Source organism: Convolutriloba macropyga, chromosome 15 (assembly GCF_964194025.1).
Source record: "Convolutriloba macropyga chromosome 15, txConMacr16.3, whole genome shotgun sequence".
Taxonomy (NCBI): domain Eukaryota; kingdom Metazoa; phylum Xenacoelomorpha; order Acoela; family Convolutidae; genus Convolutriloba; species Convolutriloba macropyga.
Window position 1 is genome coordinate 4358757 of NC_134482.1, and position 23723 is coordinate 4382479.

Genomic DNA, 23723 nt, shown 5'->3' on the forward strand with positions numbered 1-23723 from the left:
ATTTTTTTGCTCAAAATTATTTTTGAAATTACAATCAACTCTTTTCCTGCTGTTTTTCTTAATCCTTGAATTCGTATTTTTATTTCGTTTTACATCTACTTTTGCCGTTTTCTCTTAATTTTGCTCAACGTTAATCTGAAATCAACTCAGTCACTGTTGAAGACAAAAATCAGAAATAGAAACGTGCAAACCCATCAAGTCTAATTTTAAATGCCCGTTATTTTGTTTTGATTCATGCTTTTTTAGTAGCCAAGTCCGATTTTAAAAGTAATACAAAATCAATTGACAATTAACTTGGTTATCATGATTTTATTAATCGACACAAGAGATTAGCGGTTTAATAAATCTAGTATCTGCAGTCCGTTTCAACAAAAAGTAGGCTTCTATTACAATATGCTTTTGTTCTCCCCACTTAATACTTTCTTCTGGATACCTTCTGTTGCTTTTCGGTTGATGATCTTTTCAAATTCAGCCCAATTTATGCTCGCGCAAGCACCATTGTTGATTTGATTTTAGTTTGATGCACCCACACATTGGGCGAAAAAACATTAGAGTGCTAAAAACATTGGCGTAAAATTTGTTGTCCCTACTGATTAGGTGAAATCTAAAAAAGATTTTTGAATCCAGGCCATCAGACATTTAGTCTACGAGTACGCTGCCCTCTCATGTTTGGTAAAAACATATTTGATAACTGAAATGCAGCAGTAAGCCCAACTAACAAATGCAATCAAAATAACTGGTGTATTTGGCGAGAAAGCAATAAATTTTTATCTGTTTTTGTTTTATGTTTTTTAATCTCCATCTTGGTGATGGGAATCAATTGCTGCTATTTTCCGCCAATCTGTCCGGTATGGCTGAGTTCATGAGGGGCAATTCTTCTACCGTAAGAAAGATCTGTTACGCACTACTTAAAAGCTCAGGACACATTTTTGAAATTCAGAAAAATTGAAGCAGCGAGTTCTTTGCTCAATTCTAAAATCATTTTTTTTCAATTATTGAGATTTATAGCAGGTTTCAAAATTTTATTTTAGCAACAGTTTCGGACAACGAAGAAGAGACAGGGGAAGGGAGCGGATCTTCTTTTGTGTGGCTGTACGTTGGGATTGGATTGGGCGTTGTCATTGTTTTTCTGATTGTATTAATTGTAGTAGTGAAACACGTCAAAAGGTCAAAAGAGAGGAGACAAAGCAGGTAAATTTTTGCATATTTTCCGTTATGAATGCTTGTGAATAGGCATTTTGAAAAAAATACTAAAATAGCTAGGTTTAAATTTAATACAATTAATACATCAATATTACTAGGCTAACAGTTCCAAATTTTTAATGTCGTGCTTGTATTCCCGGATTGACCACCTGAAAAGAAACTTACCAACCACAAAATGCAATCTGAAAGGTTTTTTGGAAACCTTTGAGATTGGCAGATAAACAGTCTAAAGAGGCAGCTTCAGTTCCGAAACGTCGTTTCTGTGCTTGAATTTTTAAAAATTGTGTAATTTACCTTCAGGTTTCCCTACTTAACATAAAACGCCATTAAAAATGTTTACGGACCGATCCCTGCTAACAAATTCTCCGTAAAAATGCTGTTACAAAACTTGTCCAAAACTTGTTCATAAAACGCTAAAAAATTTTGGACCGTTTTATTTTTGGATCGTTCATAGAAAAGTTCAATCCTGGCTCTTTGAGTTTTGCAAATAATCAATTTATCTCCAATACTGTCTTGCGTAAATCAGCAGCTTTAACCGAAAAAAAATTGATTTGCATTTTTTTTTACAATTTCGATAAGCTTGTGTCATAATTTGGCAATCCTTGATCACACATTTTTATATCATCTTATAGTTTTGACCACATAAACAATAAAATTTTTTTCAATGAAATTAACGTCCAGTTGTAGGAAGAAAAAACACATCAATTGACAAATAGTTTTTTATCAAATCTCTCGTTTGTAACCACTTGCCAACGACCCAGTTCCATTGAGTCGAAATATAAAACAAATCTTGGGCAATTTTCTTCCTTTTTTTCTGCTTGATACCTAACTTATAAATACCAAAATTCAAAAGACCCATTCTTGATTGCTAATATTCGTTGGGCTACTCGATGGGCGTTTGAACCGCAAAAATTAATTTCATGGACTTAACCGGAATTATATTCATATTAAGTTTTCCTTGACTTCTGACAAGCCAATATCTTTTTAATATGTTCCGTGGAGTCATTGAAAAGTGTAAATATCCTGGAATTAATGAAAAAGCAGATTTATCAACATTTAGAAATTTTAGAGCTCGCCTAACTGAAAAATATGCTCTTAAATTTGTTCTTAAATATAGTCAATGGCGAAAAAAAGCTAGCACCCTTTAGTTTAACAAAGAAAAATTTCAAATTTTGAGGCAACACTAACCCTAATTAAAATCACAGTTCAAAAGCAATTTTTTCCCCATTAATTCCTACACTACTCCTCTCACCTTTCTAAGATTCTCAAGTACAGCTCAATTTTCACTTACCAGAAGTTCCATTGTTGTTTTGATGAACTTTATCCAAGTTACCCAGTTAAATATAAGTTGTTACAAGATCAGAATTTAGACATTTTTTTTCTCTCTCAAATAAATAACACAGGTGCAAACTTAGCCATAGTTGAACAAACATGAAACCATTTTCTGCTCTCAACTTTTTTTCTTTGAAACGTTGCGTTATATCTAAATTTTCTAGGTGAGAGGTTTGGGGTATTAATTGTGCAAAAAAAATTTTCACAAAGGCATGTGCCAAAATTTTACATAACGGTTGACTATATAACGGCACGTGCCCTTTACCTTTGAGTGCATAACGTACAAACGTTAATCAATTCTTAATATGAACGTTACCCACGAAAAAAAACTAAGGAATCCAATTAATAAATAATGTGTAGAACAACAATACCATTGTGCGTTCAATAAAAATAATCATTTCGAAGACTGAAGACGGAATTCTTTTCCATTCGCAATTTTGATATTCGGTAGAGAACCCTCTTTTCATAAAATCGAAGCCTCGAACAGGAAAGCCAAAATTCGATGCCAAAAAGAGAAATATTTCGATAGCAGTACAAAACGTAAGCAGTGAATCAGCATATAGGGATAATTTTTAGAGTGCATTTTTCCAGGGTTTCTTTTTTCACTTCGCTATTGAAATTGAAATTATTTATCATATAGTTTTTGAAAAGGCTCCAAATATTGAAGCCTAGGAAAAAGTTCACAATGGGATAGTGAGAATACAACTTTTATTTCAGAATGGAGACTGCTGAAGAGTCCGTATACATGAACCCCATAATAGTACCAGATCACGAAAACAGGTATAAAAAACTTTTTTTAAACCGCGAACTTTTTCCTCCTCCCCCCCCCCCCCCTCCTTGAGTTTACTCTAGGAACCCTCGTTAAAATTTCCAAGCCTGCAGTTCAGATATTAAAAGTTCTATGCGCGCTATGCGGGAGGCGGCAGAGGTTTGTCTAGAAGAGATCTAATCAAACTGAATCCCGCTCGAATTGGACAACGAAAACAAATAACCAATTCTGCTCAAAAGATAGATAAATCTCCTAACCTTCAAAAGCAAGCAATAAAGTTGCTTTATTTCGTCTTACTTTTTTTCCGGATTTGATCATTTACTTGATAATGATCATGTTTCTAAAATGCAGATTGAAAATGACAAATGATTAACTATCAATAATTTAAAGATGTGCGTTATTTTTGTATACTTTGATACTCCCAATGAGAATTATAAGACTGAACATACAATACTTTTGCTATCCTGTATTATTGCTGTCTTTTACGTCAATGACATTTTGAAAATTTCTATTGCCTCAAATGGTCAATAACAGCTATTATTAATATAGAACACATGACATAACTAATGTGTAGATGGTACATGCAGGTAAGAGAAGAAAGAGTATGAAAAAATGTTCATTTTTGATATAACTTTGATATCAAAGAACGAATATGCTAAAAATCTTTTTGTTTTTGTTTAAACGTTATGGAAAATATCGTTGAAACTCTGATTTTAGCGTAATATATTTTTGATATCAAAATTATATTAAAAATGAACATGTTTTTTTTAAAAGCAGTATAAACATTACTGATGTAATTTTCATCGTCGGTCAGCTATACAAACGCTTGCACACTTGAAAATTAAGCTGATTAAATTACTGCCTTCTACGCTCATTATTAATGGTTTCGTTTCAGCTGGTTAACGGCTTTGTTTCAATCCTAATAATGGGTCAAAGAGCGGTATTCTAGTATAAATTGATAAGTTTAGTTAATGATACCAACCACATGTTTCTCATTCCAATGGATGAACTGACTAGCAACAAAAAGTTAGAGAGGAGGATGACGTAATGTGTTTTTATCACCTCTCAGTATACTTTTTTCTATTTTAAAATATATTTTTTTAAAACATAAAATAAAGATCTGCATGAGCAGTCATAGTTAGAATTCAACCTCCAGTGAAATAGGCACTTGAAAACGGACCAAACGATCTAATAGTGTCCTCTCTCGTGCTACATTTCGCTATAACAAAACCTTATATAATCCATGATGCTTGTATTTGTGGCACCAGGAAACAATTTGTTATTATTATTACTTTGGTGTGCAATATTTGGCGACTGAGCCTAAGACAACTAAATCTTGGACCACTGGGCGCTTGAACCCAACACTCATTTTCAGAAAATGCTATTTTATTTATTAATTTTGGCACAGCAACACGACAAAACAATCACTTAAATCGTTATGCTGCTCTTTGAAAGGCTCTGCAGATGAATTAGCCCACAAATTGATATTTGCATCAGCTTTTCGGATGTAATGTTTCTTTAAACCAACTTTGACTTCTAAGAAAACTCTTCAAAAATACAAAAAACGTTTTTGAACCTATACTACGCTCTACAAAATTATAATTTAGTACCCAAACAAGTTTTATGGCACAAACGAAACATGCTTAATGATTTCTTGAAAAATGTTTTTACTTTTTCAGCTGAACATCAGCTTAATTAAAGATCTTTTTTAGCTGCCTCATCGAGCTCTTTTTGTGATAAAAAACAGTTCAATAGTTTACGCGTACCTGGGCTGAGTTTCATCACTATTTAATACTTTTGTGGTGTTTTAACAACCATACCCGTTGATTTTATTTAACCTCAATTCCTTTTAAGTGCATGAGCTTGACTTGTGCTTTACCAAAAAAAGGTTGTAAGAAAAATCTAAGTCTCAATATTTAAAGTTTTTTTACATTCATCCTGTTTTCTAATTTTTGCTTTTAGTAAGAATCGAATTTAGAGAAATTATTTGAAAGCCGGCTTAATATTGAGTCAGAAATCAGAAGAGTGTTATTGAGAATTATATACAATCTGGCATTGAACGTTTGTCCTCTTCTTGGGGTTTGCGCCACATATTGCCCATAAGCCTTCAGTATCTGATTTGTATAAACTTATTGAACTAATTGAGAACGACAAACGAGCTCTTAACTGCCACGCTAGCAAATGGAAACAAACTAAGCGAAATAACTCTCCAGAAACTTGGGTTGTTACACCTCTAACTTCTCTGAAATGGCCCGTCCAAGTGCAGTATTAAAATTTTGTAAAAGATAAGTTGTACACCGGTACCTGTAATTAGAATAGGAATAGAAATTAGGCTAACAGTACCAACTGTTTTGAAAATATGGGAAAGAGATTCAAAAATTACCAAAAACCACCCTCCTTCGTGATTTTTTTTCTGAAATTGGCTTTGCGGTTTTTCCGCGGTAACAACTAAGAATTAGACACTGTCAATTCGTGTTCGTAGCAGTTCCAACTGCCTAATGTTAGTGGCACAGTTACCACCCGACAACTCCAGTCTTGCTTTTTTCCCTTCTTCTCTGAAATCAATCATTTTCTTTCTTTAGCTTCTCTGCTTCGTCTTTTTCGGTTTTTTAACTCATCTTATAGTTCATAATTATTTCAATTTTTTCTTTCCAAAGAGCACTCTCGTGATCTCAATACTCACATCCTTATCCATAGGTTTTCGTTGTCCTTATTTAAGCGTTTCATTTCCGTAAGTATTGTCTCTTTTTCTTTGGAAGCTGACCACAGTTCTTGCGTTCATCTTTGTAGGTGTTTTTTTTATTTGTGAACACCCTGTCCTTTAAATTTGCATTTTATTTTTTTAAGGCACCATCTTTTTTGGGAGTCAAAAATCAAATTTGTTTAGGAGTAACAACTCTTGATGATTTATGACTCTTGATTAAGGATACATATTCAGAAAACAACTGGTATTTCTTTCACCCTAATGTGAGTTTCCCAGTTTGTGGAAAAAAGTGCATGTACGACCCCATTTCAAAAGCGGTAGCAAATTAGTTATCACTAACTACCGACCGATTGCAATGCATAGCTCCTTGTCACTACTATTTGAGCGTATGGTGTATAAACAGTTCCCGATCTTTCTAAAACAAGAGCTTTGCGGAGAGCAACATGGTTTTAGGAAAAATTGTTCATCCATCACTCAATTGCTTCTCTACTGCAACAGGTTTTATGAGTTACTTGAAGCAAACAAGATGCCAATAACAGTATATCTTGACATAGCCAAGGTCTTTGATACAATCAATTATAATATCATACTTCTAAAATTATGTCGAATGGGATTTGATAGTGCCTTCTTGAGGTTTTTTTGCGTCATACTTAACTGATCGACAGCAGAGAGTTGTAATATCTTGCGGAAAATTGGACATTCGACCAATCACCTGTGGTGGGCCTCAAGGGTCAATTTTTACAGTGTTTCTTTTTTCCGTTTATAAAAACAACCTACCCGAAATAATTGTCAATGAGCGCTTCTTATACGCGGATGACACAAAAATCGTCAACACTGTAGACAATAAAATGCAGCTGGAAAGAGATATTGAAATTGCTATTGTTTGGAGCAAGGAGAATTGGTTAAACTTCAATTTCGATAAAATTAAAAACGTGCAATTTTCCTTATGTAAATTCAAAACAAACAAATTTTGTGTTTTTCCAGCAATAGAACCATCTCATAGGAAATACACCTCAAAGACCTGGGCATATATTTTTTAGAAAAGTTGTCATGGATGATCACTTAAGTTTTTTTCTACTAAAAGACAATCAGGAGCTTGCTTATCTAAAGAGATCAACACCAAGTGAAACAAAATTGTCAATTAAATGCAACCTAGTCAAAACTAACATAATGTCAATCTTGTTTTATGGATCAAATGTTTGGTATGCCAGTAAAACTATTGTCAGGCAAATGGAAAGGCTTCAGAGAAAATTTTTTAAAATGGATACAATCAAACAGTCATTTTACTGATAAAGAATACAGTAATTGCCTTCGATTAGTAAATTTACTTCCGATCACATATCAGCTTGTCTTGTTGGATCTCGTAGTTTTGAACAAAATTTTGACAAGAAAACTTCGACTTGAGGCAGAGCAATTTTGGCAAATACGGAATGGACATCCGAAAACACGATCAAACTAGAAAACATTTTTATACTCAAAGGAATGCAATCGCCCGCGTTGCCGATCTAATTTTTTCCACCGAGTTACAAACTTCAACAATTCGATGTCACTGGCGCGTGGTTTTCCCGACTATAACCCATGCTCAAGTCCTCACAAATTCCAAAAAGACGTCAAAGAATATCTATTCGATTTAGCTAAGAAGAATTTAAATTACAAGTTGTACCATGGATGGACAGTGTTTGAGAAAACCAAATTCAAGCCCCGTTAGGGACTTACTAAGCTTGGTGAAACCAAGTTTACTGAATTTCATTATTATTATTATTATTATTATTATTATTATTATTATTATTATTATTATTATTATTATTATTATTACTTTTATTATTATACGTTCTTTTAATTGGTAAATCCTAATGTACCAGTAACGCACGTGCGCTTGGACGGTGCAATCACAGTGCACTCTAATTGAGCTGGTAAGGGGGGGGGGGGTTGGGGCACAAACTGAAGCGATCCCAAAAATTGTTTTCTTTTTAATTGTAGTAGGTCGATTGATGTAGTATGATTAGAGGGGGGGGGGGGGGGGGGGGGGAGGGTGAGGGTGAAAAGGGAATCCACATTGTCAATTCAGTTCTGCGCGCAGTTTTCAGGAAAAGTTGTGAAAGATTTTTCTTGAAAGATCTCCACATCTGAAATATATCATAATAGCGAAAATATCATAGCAGTAAGTAACTGCAAAATAACTCTCGGGACTTGAAAAAAATACTAATTCCCCAGGATGAAGTCCGCGACCCAAGACAGGTATTGGCCAGACCGACTTGGGTCGCGGATGCGATATTCTGTTTTCGTTAAATTCAACAGGTTTTGTCAGGAATTTAACTCTTATCTGCTTGGTTTAACTTGCTGAACCTTGTTTTCAACGGTCTAACTGGCTTTTGTCATGCCTCTGGTGCAACATCCAAAATTTTACATTTTCATTTAAAATTTTTCGTTATTTTTCATGAAGCAAATTCTATGAACATTTTGAAAAACACAAAACATCATATCAAATCTATTTTCAGAAGAAAAGACGTATCCGTGTTTCAACTGAAAATATATATGATGTATAAGATACCTTTAGGATTCAATTAGGCGGTACCGAATCGTCAAAATACTTTGGTGATAAAATGGTGCAGTGCTGAATGTCTATTACGCTCGGGTTCGTTAACCCACATGCAGTAGTAGAAATCACACTTAATGCCTAATAATCTACAAATGACTGTTATGTTCAGAATTAATTTTTATTTAGCACAGTGACCAGCGCTCCAGATTACATAAACAGAATTGTCGGAGAACAACGCAGGTATGTTCCGTTTGTGTACGTCTTGATTTTTAATTGATTTCAATTGCTCTCACATTTTTTTGTTAAAAAAAAACCAATTGTCGGAGAGACAGTGACAGGGCCATGATAGCCGGGTGGTTAATACCTCCGTCGAGGTGAAGGAATCGGCCTCAGGAGGTCGGTGTTCGAAGCCTGCCGTCGTCTGATATTTTTACACTCATAAAGAAAATTCCATCGAGGCTACAGCCCCTGAATTAAATTGAGCCGCCTGTCATTTGAGACCAATTTTTCCCACTGACATTAGTTGGTTTATGTTTTATCTAGAGACTGACGGGTAAAAAAAATAGCCAGTAAATTAGTTTGCGATGAAGTCCTGAAAATTCTCGTGGAAAAAAACGTGGTAATATAAATTTGTCAGAAAGTAATTTTCGCTCGCCCTATTTAGTCACCCTCTCGCACTAGCAAAAATGTCAGTTTTTAGTCTGTGTTGCCAAAAAAACGTAAGCACCCTCGTGTCAGGGCACTAAGTCCCTCGGGCGACAGAATTCTCTAACTTATACATAGACGTACTATCTCACTCAGTCTTAATATTTTTTTACGTTTTTCATGCTTACTTTCTAAGTTTTTTGCTGCACTCGGTTTTAAGAATTTGATTGATTTTTTTTAAATTTAATGCTTTTGCGTCTCTGAATGACTTTCTGCGAAAAGAAACAGTTCACTTGAGGAAAGACCAATCCTTTCGTATATGGAATTAAAATCGGCTGAGATAGAAAATTGAAGTTCATTAAAGATTTACTAAATTGGAGCCGTAATTTTAACATGGCTTAGTTATTCAGGAAATTGATCAATCAAAACTAGTTTAAAAATTTATCCATAAGTTAATGCATTTTCGCTGTTCGTTCTTTCCAGGAATTTGTTAATGTAGGTTGGGTTTAATAAGTTGGGATTTTTGTGGCTATTTTATTTACCTCGAAAATTTGATTATTGTAGTCGAATGGGATTCCAGAACATGATTGCTTGTGATCAAAGATTGTTGATTAGTTATTTGGGATCTTTTCCTTTTGTGCCTAAATATGCAGCAATCATCAAATTAATAAGATTTTTGCTGATTATCATTCCACAAAGAACGTCAATTTTCAGTAAATTTTTGTGCGCTGAAAATGATATGAAAAGCTAGTTATGAAAACGAGCCTCGGTAATGATGTTGTTGTTTCGTGCTATTGAATTTTGTCTAAACTTTGTTATTCCAAAACTAGATGGATTTTAAAAGACTGGCAGAAATCCGAATGAGATGGTTTTAATTTTGTCAATATCTCAAAGGAAAGCCTTAAGCAAAAGAGACAGCAAAAAGAACATCAAATCAGTTCAAGAATCTTAAGTTTCACTAATTTTTATGAAACTGAAGTTAGTGAAAATCAAGTCATGAAAACCAAAAGATATCAACTGTAAACATTAAAAAGTTTTAATAATTGTTTGCCCGAAAAACTCCAGGCTTTATTCAAGCAAAACTATGTGAACTGACATGTAAAAGCAAGAAATAAGGGCTAGGCTCAATTTTTCCCTTTAGACAACATGTTGATTACAAAAGTTCTCTATACTACAAATATTCCTTTATTAGACTTCAAGTTGATGAAGTCAAGAGAAGCAAAAACTATCAACTGCAAAAAATTAAACAGGTTTGTTTGGGTCTAATTGGAAAACACGTCGCAACTTGTCATTATCCAGACAAAGCCCAAAAACACTACGAATAAGGGAACAAAAACTCAAAAATTTCCATTTTTTTTAAAAACTAAATTGAGATAAATTTAGAAAAAAAAGTTATCATCTAGAATTTTAAATGAAGTTTGTTTGTGCCTTTCTCTAAAGTCCATGTTTTGTGTTTTTGGTGAAACTAAAATTGAAGAATATCAAAAGGTCATGCAGCACGGTTGAAAAGAGGTCAAAGGTTATACAACATGGTCACACTTTGATTAAATTTGCCGAAAATACACACCCATAAACCACTAACACAATCTTCGGAAACTCCAAAAGGGGGCTAGTCTTACTTCAACTTCCATTCAAAGTGCTCTGTAATTAAATATTTGCCGTTTTCTGCTAACTTTACTTTATAATTATCAAAATTGCAGCATTTATATATAATTTTTAACTATCAATTTATCTATATCTATTACAATCGAAAAAAGTTAAGTGTTCCTGTTGGAAGACCAGCATTAGCAAGGCCAGTTAAGTACTAATCTTGGACTCTTAAAATCAAAAAATAGTTCCAAGAGTAAAAATGACTTCTATTATATTGATTAAAGAAGAGAACAATTCAAATCATAGCTCACGGTTGGATAGGTTCAATAGGTTCCTGAAATAAACAGCTCCAAAATTAATGTACTTTTTTTAATTCGAACGCTTTTGGTCGTTTTGACATTTAAAAAAATTGGTATTTAAATGAACACTGGCTTACTGAACTTTGCCGCTAATTTTTCCTTATTGTGGTTCACTTGTAGCTTAGTGTCGGTAAAGAAGGAATGTTTCTTTTTTTATTGAATTAAAATATAGTCCTTATTGGTGTTTTTAGCCGTACGTTATGGTTTTCTGTATTTGACACAACTAGATTTTACAATTTTTTTTATTTTAGGCAATTGCCCATTTCTCGCGTTTCTATCTTTTTGTCACATTATCACATTATCGACAGTGCTTTTATTCTGGTTTTGGCGGTCAGAATTCAGCAAAATTGAAAATATCAAAATCTTGAAAGGTATAGATCATGGTTTTAACGGAATCGAGACCACTTTCTATAAGATTTTGATTGGATTTTCTTGCTTTTGTCTCTAACTGTCGTTATTACTTTGCCTTTTTAATTGTACGAAATTTCCGGGATAATGACAGGTCTCATTGTATATTTATGGAGGAATAGATGAGCCGATTTTCTAATTTTAGTAGATAGCTGATGGGTTTCATGACTTTGGAAACAATTCTTTTCAGAAAAAAACTTCTTTACTTTTTTTTGTAGTTTTACTGTCTAATTATCACCTAGTCTTCTTGACTACAGGTCTTATGTGACATTGTTTGCGTCAAAGCAAGGTCAAAGTGTACAAAATCTAATGTTTTTAAAGACTTCGGTATTTTTTTCTTGTCTTCCACCAAGGTTTTTAGCAAAAGAAGGTGAAGCAATTCTCGATTTTTGTCATATTTGACGTTTTTCTTGTAGAGATAAGACATTTTGCGAATAATTACAAGTCTCAAGGGCCTCCTTTGGACAAATAAACAAATATATTTAATTGTTTTCATTCTTGTATTTTTTTCATTTGTAATTTTTTTTCATTTGTATTCATGTTCATTCATGATTTTGAAACTATTTCTTTTTTTCAAAAAAAACAAAAATTTTACTTTTTTGTCTACTTGTTACCAAGCCACATTAATCAGAGGTCACATATCACATTATTGACGTTCAAAGAAGGCGCAATCAAACATATTTTGAGGGCCAAAAATGGCTCTACAGCTTCGACAGCGTTTTCTCTCATGTTTTAATTGAACTTTGATTGTTGTCTCTGTATGTTGTTCTTTGTGTAACCGCAAAAAATGATTATTGATAAAAATTGATCATAAATCTTTTGGATGATTTCAGTTGATATCTAATTGTTTCCATTTTTTTTTGAAACAAATTTTTTAAAAAAATATAAGCGAACTTTTAACTTTGCTGTTTCTATTCTGTTTTGTACAATTGTTACCGAGCGTTTTTATGGACTGGTCCCATATCTTTTCTTGTGAATTAAAAGTCATTTGCTTGGCTTCGTTTGGTTATTTGTTTTTTATGGACTGGTCCCATACCTTTTTGTGTGAATTACAAGTTTTTTTGGCTACAAGTTATTTGTTTGGCAATTACATGTTTTTGATGTGATTAATAATTGTTGTTGTTGTTTAATTTTGCTGTCCGTTTTGACTCGTTTTTCTTTATAAAGGCAGATCTCATCAATCTGATGTGTTTTTTTACTACACTGAGTTTCTGGCCTTGGAAGCGATCGTTTTGTTTATTAACCAATTTTTTTTTTGAAAATTACTTGAATATTTTGGGGGTTTTCTGTCTGTTCCCCATTTGGTCGACAATAAAAGACATTGAACACATTAACGAGCCTCATTGTTTGAGTATAATTTTAAATTAGCCACCAGTCCGGGAAATGTTTCAAAACACTTTCTAAGGGCGTAGAAGTAAAAACAGCTCTCATGTTTTATTAAAAAACTGTGCCATGAACTTTTAGGTCTTTCTTTCCGGACAAGTGCGGCAAAATGGACCACAACAGACTATCTGGTGCAAATTTCAATAAAATTACCGTATACTCAAAATTTCAATCTCAGTTTTTAGCAAACTGGATTCAACGATTAAGCAAATTTTTTGTATCTCTCGAGGTAAAACTGAATTATAATGAATTTTTTAAAATGTTTTAGATAAAAGATCTAGAGAAAAAATAGCAAAGTTTACGGGAAAAGGGAAGACAGCAACGGAAGTTATCCCAACGTTCACTGAAAATCAAAGCTCGATAGTTCATCGAAATGGACATAAAGTTTTGGATGTAATTAACATTTGTTGTTATTGTTGTTTGATTTCGGTGTCCGTCTTGACTCGTTTGCTTTATAATGGCAGATATCATCAATCTAATGCCGTTTTTTACTACACTGAGTTTCATGCCTTGGAAGCAATCTTTTTGTTCATTCACCAAAGTTCTCTTGAAAATACTTGAAAATTTGGGGTTTTCTTTCTGTTCCTCATTCGGTCGACAATTACAGACATTGCACACATTAGCGAGCTTCGTTGTATTAGTATTTGTTTATATTTGCCACCAGTCGGGAATTTTTTTCAGAACACTTTCTCAAGGTGTAAAGGTAAAAACAGCTCTTATGTTTTATAAGAAAATTGTGCCCTGGAATTTTAGGTCTTTCTTTCCAGACAAGTGGGACAAAACGGGCCAAAACAACATATTTGGTGCCAATTTCAATAAAATTGCCAAATACTCAACAAATTATTCCCAATTTTTAGCAAAAAATGGATTCGGGGCATTTAAAGAAAACTGTTCATCTTGATCATCATAAGAGAAATTTACAGTAGTTTTATAGTAATCGATTATTTCTTAATATTAGTCGAAATGCAAATTACAGCTAGCTAATATTATTTTGTGCATGGATAAAACAAATGCACAAATTTTTTTGCATAACACTTCAGCAGAGTAAAGCACATTTCATTGATGAATTTAAATAAAAAAGCACTCGAATTCACAAACCGATTTTTTTCGCCTTAAGAATGAACAAATTTTCGCTTCAGACCAATCGATGAAGAGAGTGCAAGAGACTACTTAAGACAACAAGCCGCTTGGAACGGGTAAGACATCTGGTTAAAAAATAACAGGAAGAGAAAACAAAGCCGGTAGAAAATCGGAAACAACTCGAACAGTCGTGCAATAAAACTCTTGTCTAACCCCACCTATTTCAGAAATTTGAAAAAAAAAATTAAAGAAACGATATCAGTGGGATAAAATCAATTTTCAGTGAGAAATGTTGGCAAGTAGGGGGTAGTTGGGGGGGGGGGAGGTGGGGGGGGGGTAGATGGAGTGGTGTTGGGGGAGGCTAGTTGGTGGAGGGGTTAGGTTAGATAGGTTGGAGGGACTTACATGGGATCAAAAATTCTCAAAATGATCTTGAATACTTTGAATAGTACCATCAATTCTTAGTTTCTATACATTACAAACTAAACTGTTTTTAAAGTCCATTGTACAAAAACAGAATTCAACAAGAGCTCATTTGATGAGCCATATTTTAATGTAACTCAGATGGAACAACAGAGCTTGAAAGCATAAAATTTCTTCAAATTAGTTGCAAAAGAGTTAATGGTTTTTTGAACAATTTTTTTTTGCAAAATACATGAGTGAGTTAATAAATAGCTATCCCATTCTCGATCAAAAGTATTCTTTTCAAAGTCGTGTTTTTGTGTTGTTTATAGTTACATCTTTCGCCGGAAAAAATGTTGAATTTTTTAAAAGATTAACTAAGTAACTACTTTTTGTCATTCTGACAGCTTACGTTTTTATGAGTTACGGTCATTTTAGAATTGCTTCTCTCATTTGATTACAGCCCCAAAGAAGTCTTCTTTTTGATTCCAATGTAAATATACACATCTAAAAACTCTTCAAAAACTCCTTCCAATAGAATTGAAATTTTTGAAAAAAACTATTATTTGTCAAAAAAATGACACACACACACACACACACACTCACCACACCAAATATACCACAGACTCACAACAGCAAGCAGAGAAGCACAGCTTAGTGGCCAAATATGGTTTCACCGGAGAAAAACGCAACAATTGCAACCATTTTCTGTAGAAAATCATTCTTTAGCGACTACATCTCATTGTTTTTATTGCGGAACCCACTCAGCCACACACAAACACAAGCACACACAAACGCACACACACACATACACACATTCACGCACGCGCACATACAGACACATACACACCCACACACATGCACATACACACATACACACAAGCCCATACACACACACGCACATACACACACGCACATACACACACACACACACGCGCACATACACACAAACTTACACAAACGCACACACAACTTTATGGGACTTACTGTATGTCAACTTTTGCATTACGTCTCAAGATTTCTATAGCGTGTCCCACAAAGTTGAAATAAGCGAACGTTTCAAAAGCCATAGGTTACATTAAAGGCTCTTCAAATAAATTTATTAGGTCTTATATAGACCACAGCTAAGAATTAGAGTGAAAAATATATAACCAGCATATGAGGCACTTCTGATTTGACTAAGTCGTTAACTGGCGTTAATTAAGTTCCGCTGCTTCAAATTGTGGACAAAAAGTTCCGCTGCTTCAAACATTTAGATCACGCAAAAGTTCAAGTCAACCAAACACACACACACACACACAAACACACCCACACACACGTACAAACACATACACACACACGCACATACATACACAAACATACACACACGCAAACATACACAAACATATACACACAGACTCAGCTTAGTTTTCATATATGCCACCACCCAGGTCCACGTGCTACATAAAATTGAGCTATAAAACAACACATAGTTTGCTACTGAGGGTATAAAAACTACTGGGCTGCAGCACATTAACCCCCCAGTCCTCTCTGTTTCCTCCTTTCTTGTGCATTTACATGTTCATTTGTATGTTTGTCTGTTTATTTCTTCAGCGCGATAAGCGCCGCCCTTGTTTGTGACTCCTTCGCGCAGCGCGATAACCCTCCGCACTTTTTTGTGACCCCTTTGCGCGTTAGTCTTAGATATTTAGGGTCTTACGGCCGGTGACTTGGTATGGATAGTTGAGGAAATCAACCCTAGGGTCTCGGATTGTAGAACTCCGTTACGGCTCCGATAGCGTCGCGCGCTGCTCTGTTTTATGCACGTCAACGGGTTTACTCGTCCGCCCGCTTTAAAACTTGTACCAGTTTTCCCAACATCTTCTTCCGGGCCGGAGGATGTTCCGTAGTAATTGAACGATTCATTAGCCAATCAGAATTGAGAATTTATATTTGAACTTAAATGCGTATAAAACGTTCTAATATACGTAGAAAGTTCCGAAAACGTTCAATTAACCTAATTTTAAGTAAATATAACCACGATATCTATCGATTAAGCTTGTTTTCGGCTTATTATCTTTAGGTTATCTGGACAATTGTTGAACGATTACGAACCGATTTTGACGTCAATAACATCAGACAAAAAACCAGTAAAAGAGCATCAAAAAACATTGCCGCCTAAACTCTCGCTTCTCACTCTGTAAGGCTTTAAAAGTATACTTACACGTTGCTATAAATTGAAACAGATACGGACTACAGTTTTTACTGAGTTTATAGTTTTTACAAAAAGCCGACCTCCCTCAACTAGGGAGTAAAACAGAATAATGCAATCTTGTTTCCAGGAATTCATCGGATCTCAACAGACATCTAATGGTGACTTCGTTTGTGAATCAAATGCAGCGTAATCAGTCATTGGAGTATGTGGTCCCAATATTTGAGGAGGATTTTTCGAATTATCAACTTCCGATAATGATGGAGAATGAATATGATCGTCTGAGTATTTCGTCTATAACTGTTTTAGATGATTGAACGAGATTTTAAAATTGACTTTTTAATTGATTTTATATTTGATTTTATAATTATAAGGACAATTATAAGTAAAGTCGAGAATTTTAAAATTTCATGCATAGAAACGTTGTTTTGGAACTACGGGTGGTTCTTTGTACTGTTTGCCAGCCAAACTCAACAATTTTTATAATCGGTGTATGTTAAGTAGGTTTCCATAAAAACCATATATGGCGTTTTATGATTGGTAAGTTTCTTTTATTGTGGTCAACCCGGGTTAACAGATACTAACTATAGGAGAATTAGGTTTCCGAAAAATACTAATCAGTCGATGATCTCGCGTGCAAAGTGATTTTGTTTAAGTAATTCGCGTTTAAGTCTCATGAGAAATCCTTATATTGCTAATTGTGAGATCAATCCGCCCCGGAGATTTCTTTTAAAATAATATCGACTTTTTTCGGAAGGAGATTCTAGATGAACTTTGTTCTTCTCTGTGTATGTCTAGCGCAAATTAACATTAGTAGAGTCTCAATTTCTCCCCGCGCGAGGTCCTCGACGCAGAACGGGTATGGGTCAGACGTTCTTGTTAAAGTCGAATGAATCTTGGTAAAAAATTTATTCGAATCTCAATTTCCTCAAAAGAAAAATGGAAAATTCTGAATTCTATGAGAAACTCAACAAAAATATTAACAGAAATTTTTCGCCTAAGAGATTACTTTGGTAATTACGTGTCGGAAAAATAATTAATGGTAAACTTATTACATTATAAAATTTCTAGGTTAGGTAAATTCTTCTGTTAGGTAAACAAACACGCTAGCAGCAGCAAATTCTTTCAATACCTTGCAGTTCCGATTCATTACAGAATTGGAGCTAAAAAAGAACTAAATCCTCTAAATAGTCAAAAACCAATGTGACCCTCAAGTATATATCCATTGGCCTTAAAAAATGGTTGTGATAAAATTGTACTACACTTGACGAACGAGATTAACAATTTCATCATTGAAAAAAAGTTTACCAACAACCTTAAAACCTCATATGTCACTCCTCTGTAAAACAAAGATAATCCTGACAAACTTGAAAACGATAGGCCTATCTCAGTGACATCTTCTCTATCTAAAACTTTTCAGAAACTGCTGCAAAAACAGATCGTTGAGTGTTTGCATAACGAATGCTGCTATTCAGAAAAGTAATTCGGTTTTATAAACAACTATTCAACAATTGATGCTCTTTTGTATTACACCGTATCGTTTCGACTGGCTATTGACAATAACAGAATCATAACAGCTGCTCTTCTTGATTTATCAAAACCTTTTGAATCCATCAAGCTTGACATTTTGAGAGAAAAGGTGATTTCCATGAACTTTAGTTGAAAAAAAGCTGTTGAAAAACTGATTGATTTCATAACGGATCATTGGCAACAAATCATTGTTAACAACGTCTGGCTAAAACTGGATCAAGGATGTGACTGATTATCAACTTCCAAATATATAATCGAGAATGAACATGTGATGATCGGAGTTTTTCGTCTATAACATTTTAGATGATTGAACAATATTTTATAATTGACTTCTCGTCTTACCAACTATAAAAGGGCCATTAATTCTAAGTAAAAAACAGAATTTTGAAATTTCATGCATAGAAACGTTGTTTGGGAACTACGGGTGGTCCTTTGTACCTTTGTATTTTATGATTGTTGTATGTTTAGTAAGTTTCCATAAAATCCGTAAACGGCGTTTTATGGTTGGCAGGTTTCATTTATTGTGGTCAACCCGGGTTAGCACATAATAACTATTAAGGATTTAGGTTTTAGAAAAAACTAATCAGTTGATAAACTGGTGGGGAAACTGATTTTGTTTAAGTAATTCGCATTTAAGTGCTCGTAGAAATCATTATTTTGCTAATTGTGAGACCAGTTCACATCGGAGATTTCTTTTAAAATAATATCAGCTTTTTTCGGAAGTAGATTCTAGATCAACTTTGTTCTTCTCTGTGTATGTCTCATTAGTAATTATCATTAGTAGAGTCTCAATTTCTTCCAGGGTGAGGTCCTCCCCGGGCCGAGGTGTCAACACTAAAAAACGTTGAATTTTGGCGTAGATCTTACATATTTAGCGTTGAATTTTAGCGTAGATCTTACATATTTAGCGTTGAATTTAGCGTAGATCTTACGCATTTAGCGTTGAATTTAGCGTAGATCTTACATAAATTCAACACATTCAACGCCCATCTTACATAATTTTCCGTTGAATTTTGGCGTAGATCTTACATATTTAGCGTTGAATTTTAGCGTAGATCTTACGCATTTAGCGTTGAATTTAGCGTAGATCTTACATAAATTCAACGCATTCAACGCATTCAACTCCAACCTTACATATTTGCGTTCAAATTTGGCGTAGATCTTACATATTTAGCGTTAAATTGTAGCGTAGATCTTACATATTTAGCGTTGAATTTAGCGTAGATCTTACATAAATTCAACGCTTTCAACACCAATCTTACATATTTTGCGTAGAAGTTTGGCGTAGATCTCACATATTTAGCGTTGAATTTTAGCGTAGATCTTACATATTTAGCATTGAATTTAGCGTAGATCTTACATAAATTCAACGCATTCAACGCCAATCTTACATATTTTGCGTTGAGTTTTGGCGTAGATCTTACATATTTAGCGTTGAATTTTAGCGTAGATCTTACATATTTAGCGTTGAATTTAGCGTAGATCTTACATAAATTCAACGCATTCAACGCCAATCTTACATATTTTGCGTTGAAATTTGGCGTAGATCTTACATATTTAGCGTTGAATTTTAGCGTAGATCTTACATATTTAGCGTTGAATTTAGCGTAGATCTTACAAAAATTCAACGCATTCAACGCATTCAACGTCAATCTTACATATTTGCGTTCAAATTTGGCGTAGATCTTACATATTTAGCGTTAAATTGTAGCGTAGATCTTACATATTTAGCGTTGAATTTTAGCGTAGGTCTTACATATTTAGCGTTGAGTTTAGCGTAGATCTTACATAAATTCAACGCATTCAACGCCAATCTTACATATTTTGCGTTGAAATTTTGCGTAGATCTTACATATTTAGCGTTGATTTTTAGCGTAGATCTTACATATTTAGCGTTGAATTTAGCGTAGATCTTACATAAATTTAACACATTCAACGCCAATCTTACATAATTTTCCGTTGAATTTTGGCGTAGATCTTACAAATTTAGCGTTGAATTTTAGCGTAGATCTTACGCATTTAGCGTTGAATTTAGCGTAGATCTTACATAAATTCAACGCATTCAACGCATTCAACTCCAATCTTACATATTTGCGTTCAAATTTAACCTAGATCTTACATATTTAGCGTTAAATTGTAGCGTAGATCTTACATATTTAGCGTTGAACTTAGCGTAGATCTTATATAAGTTCAACGCTTTCAACACCAATCTTACATATTTTGCGTAGAATTTTGGCGTAGATCTTACATATTTAGCGTTGAATTTTAGCGTAGATCTTACGCATTTAGCGTTGAATTTAGCGTATATCTTACATAAATTCAACGCATTTAACGCATTCAACTCCAATCTTACATATTTGCGTTCAAATTTGACGTAGATCTTACATATTTAGCGTTGAATTTAGCGTAGATCTTACATAAGTTCAACGCTTTCAACACCAATGTTACATATTTTGCGTAGAATTTTGGCGTAGATCTTACATATTTAGCGTTCAATTTTAGCGTAGATCTTACATATTTAGCATTGAATTTAGCGTAGATCTTACATAAATTCAACGCATTCAACGCCAATCTTACATATTTTGCGTTGAATTTTGGCGTAGATCTTACATATTTAGCGTTGAATTTTAGCGTAGATCTTACATATTTAGCGTTGAATTTAGCGTAGACCTTACATAAATTCAACGCATTCAACGCCAATCTTACATATTTTGCGTTGAAATTTGGCGTAGATCTTACATATTTAGCGTTGAATTTTAGCGTAGATCTTACATATTTAGCGTTGAATTTAGCGTAGATCTTACATAAATTCAACGCATTCAACGCCAATCATACATATTTTGCGTTGAAATTTGGCGCAGATCTTACATATTTAGCGTTGAAGTTTAGCGTAGATCTTACATATTTACCGTTAAATTTAGCGTAGATCTTACATAAATTCAACACATTCAACGCCAATCTTACACAATTTTCCGTTGAATTTTGGCGTAGATCTTACAAATTTAGCGTTGAATTTAGCGTAGATCTTACATAAATTCAACGCATTCAACGCCAATCTTACATATTTTGCGTTGAAATTTGGCGTAGATCTTACATATTTAGCGTTGAATTTTAGCGTAGATCTTACATATTTAGCATTGAATTTAGCGTAGATCTTACATAAATTCAACGCATACAACGCCAATCTTACATATTTTGCGTTGAATTTTGGCGTAGATCTTACATATTTAGCGTTGAATTTTAGCGTAGATCTTACATACTTAGCGTTGAATTTAGCGTATATCTTACATAAATTCAACGCATTCAACGCCAATCTTACAAATTTTGCGTTGAAATTTGGCGTAGATCTTACATATTTAGCGTTGAATTTTAGCGTAGATCATACATATTTAGCGTTGAATTTAGCGTAGATCTTACATAAATTCAACGCATTCAACGCCAATCTTACATATTTTGCGTAAAAATTTGGCGTAGATCTTACATATTTAGGGTTGAATTTAGCGTAGATCTTACATATATTCAACACAATCAACGCCAATCTTACATAATTTTCCGTTGAATTTTGGCGTAGATCTTACAAATTTAGCGTTGAATTTTAGCGTAGATCTTACATATTTAGCGTTGAATTTAGCGTAGATCTTACATAAATTCAACGCATTCAACGCCAATCTTACATATTTTGCGTTGAAATTTGGCGTAGATCTTACATATTTAGCGTTGAATTTTAGCGTAGATCTTACATATTTAGCATTGAATTTAGCGTAGATCTTACATAAATTCAACGCATACAACGCCAATCTTACATATTTTGCGTTGAATTTTGGCGTAGATCTTACATATTTAGCGTTGAATTTTAGCGTAGATCTTACATATTTAGCGTTGAATTTCGCGTAGATCTTACATAAATTCAACGCATTCAACGCCAATCTTCCAAATTTTGCGTTGAAATTTGGCGTAGATCTTACATATTTAGCGTTGAAGTTTAGCGTAGATCTTACATATTTAGCGTTAAATTTAGCGTAGATCTTACATAAATTCAACACATTCAACGCCAATCTTACACAATTTTCCGTTGAATTTTGGCGTAGATCTTACAAATTTAGCGTTGAATTTTAGCGTAGATCTTACATATTTAGCGTTGAATTTAGCGTAGATCTTACATAAATTCAACGCATTCAACGCCAATCTTACATATTTTGCGTTGAAATTTGGCGTAGATCTTACATATTTAGCGTTGAATTTTAGCGTAGATCTTACATATTTAGCATTGAATTTAGCGTAGATCTTACATAAATTCAACGCATACAACGCCAATCTTACATATTTTGCGTTGAATTTTGGCGTAGATCTTACATATTTAGCGTTGAATTTTAGCGTAGATCTTACATACTTAGCGTTGAATTTAGCGTATATCTTACATAAATTCAACGCATTCAACGCCAATCTTACAAATTTTGCGTTGAAATTTGGCGTAGATCTTACATATTTAGCGTTGAATTTTAGCGTAGATCTTACATATTTAGCGTTGAATTTAGCGTAGATCTTACATAAATTCAACGCATTCAACGCCAATCTTACATATTTTGCGTTAAAATTTGGCGTAGATCTTACATATTTAGGGTTGAATTTAGCGTAGATCTTACATATATTCAACACATTCAACGCCAATCTTACAAATTTTGCGTTGAAATTTGGCGTAGATCTTACATATTTAGCGTTGAATTTTAGCGTAGATCTTACATATTTAGCGTTGAATTTAGCGTAGATCTTACATAAATTCAACGCATTCACTGCCAATCTTACATATTTTGCGTTAAAATTTGGCGTAGATCTTACATATTTAGCGTTGAATTTTAGCGTAGATCTTACGCATTTAGCGTTGAATTTAACGTAGATCTTACATAAATTCAACGCATTCAACGCATTCAACTTCAATCTTACATATTTGCGTTCAAATTTGGCGTAGATTTTACATATTTAGCGTTAAATTGTAGCGTAGATCTTACATATTTAGCGTTGAATTTAGCGTAGATCTTACATAAAATCAACGCTTTCAAGACCAATCTTACATATTTTGCGTAGAATTTTGGCTTAGATCTTACAAATTTTAAAGTTGAATTTTTTGAATTCCATTTCAGACCACTTTTGATTCCAAAAGTTTTTCAAGTTTTTTTAAAAATGTCAATTTTTTCACTGTTTCGACCCCTATGCTTCACAGGTTAGAAAAGCGAAGTAAGCAAAAAACCACTTTTTAGTGCTCTTTTATAAAGCAAACTCCATTTGAGACCATTTTAATATTTCAAAATTTTTCTAAGTTTTTTTTCGAAAAATCAATTTCATTGTTTCGACCCCTATGCTGCAAAGGTGAGAAATGTGAAGTCAGAGAAAAATCCTTTTTAGTGTTCTTTTATAGTGCAAAATCCAATTGACACCATTTTACGGTTTCAAATTATTCAATTTTTTTTCAAAGGTTAATTTTTTAACTCTTTCAACCCTATACTGCACAGGTGAGAAAAATCACTTTTTAGTGCTCTTTTAGAGTGCAAAATCCGTTTCAGACCATTTTACGATTTCAAAACTTTTTCATG

The 23723-nt window shown here is 33.8% G+C and overlaps 1 protein-coding gene across 1 annotated transcript in view; it reads left to right on the forward strand.

Moving 5' to 3' along the window:
* Positions 1-16922, forward strand: part of LOC142354560 (uncharacterized) — a 63727-nt gene extending 46805 nt beyond the window's left edge. Inside the window, exons 5-9 of the mRNA XM_075406882.1 lie at positions 1032-1191; positions 3253-3315; positions 8734-8787; positions 14072-14128; positions 16736-16922. Of these exons, the coding sequence (XP_075262997.1) occupies positions 1032-1191; positions 3253-3315; positions 8734-8787; positions 14072-14128; positions 16736-16922 (521 nt within the window). The remainder of the gene's footprint in view (positions 1-1031; positions 1192-3252; positions 3316-8733; positions 8788-14071; positions 14129-16735) is intronic.
* The last annotated feature ends 6801 nt before the right edge of the window (positions 16923-23723 follow it).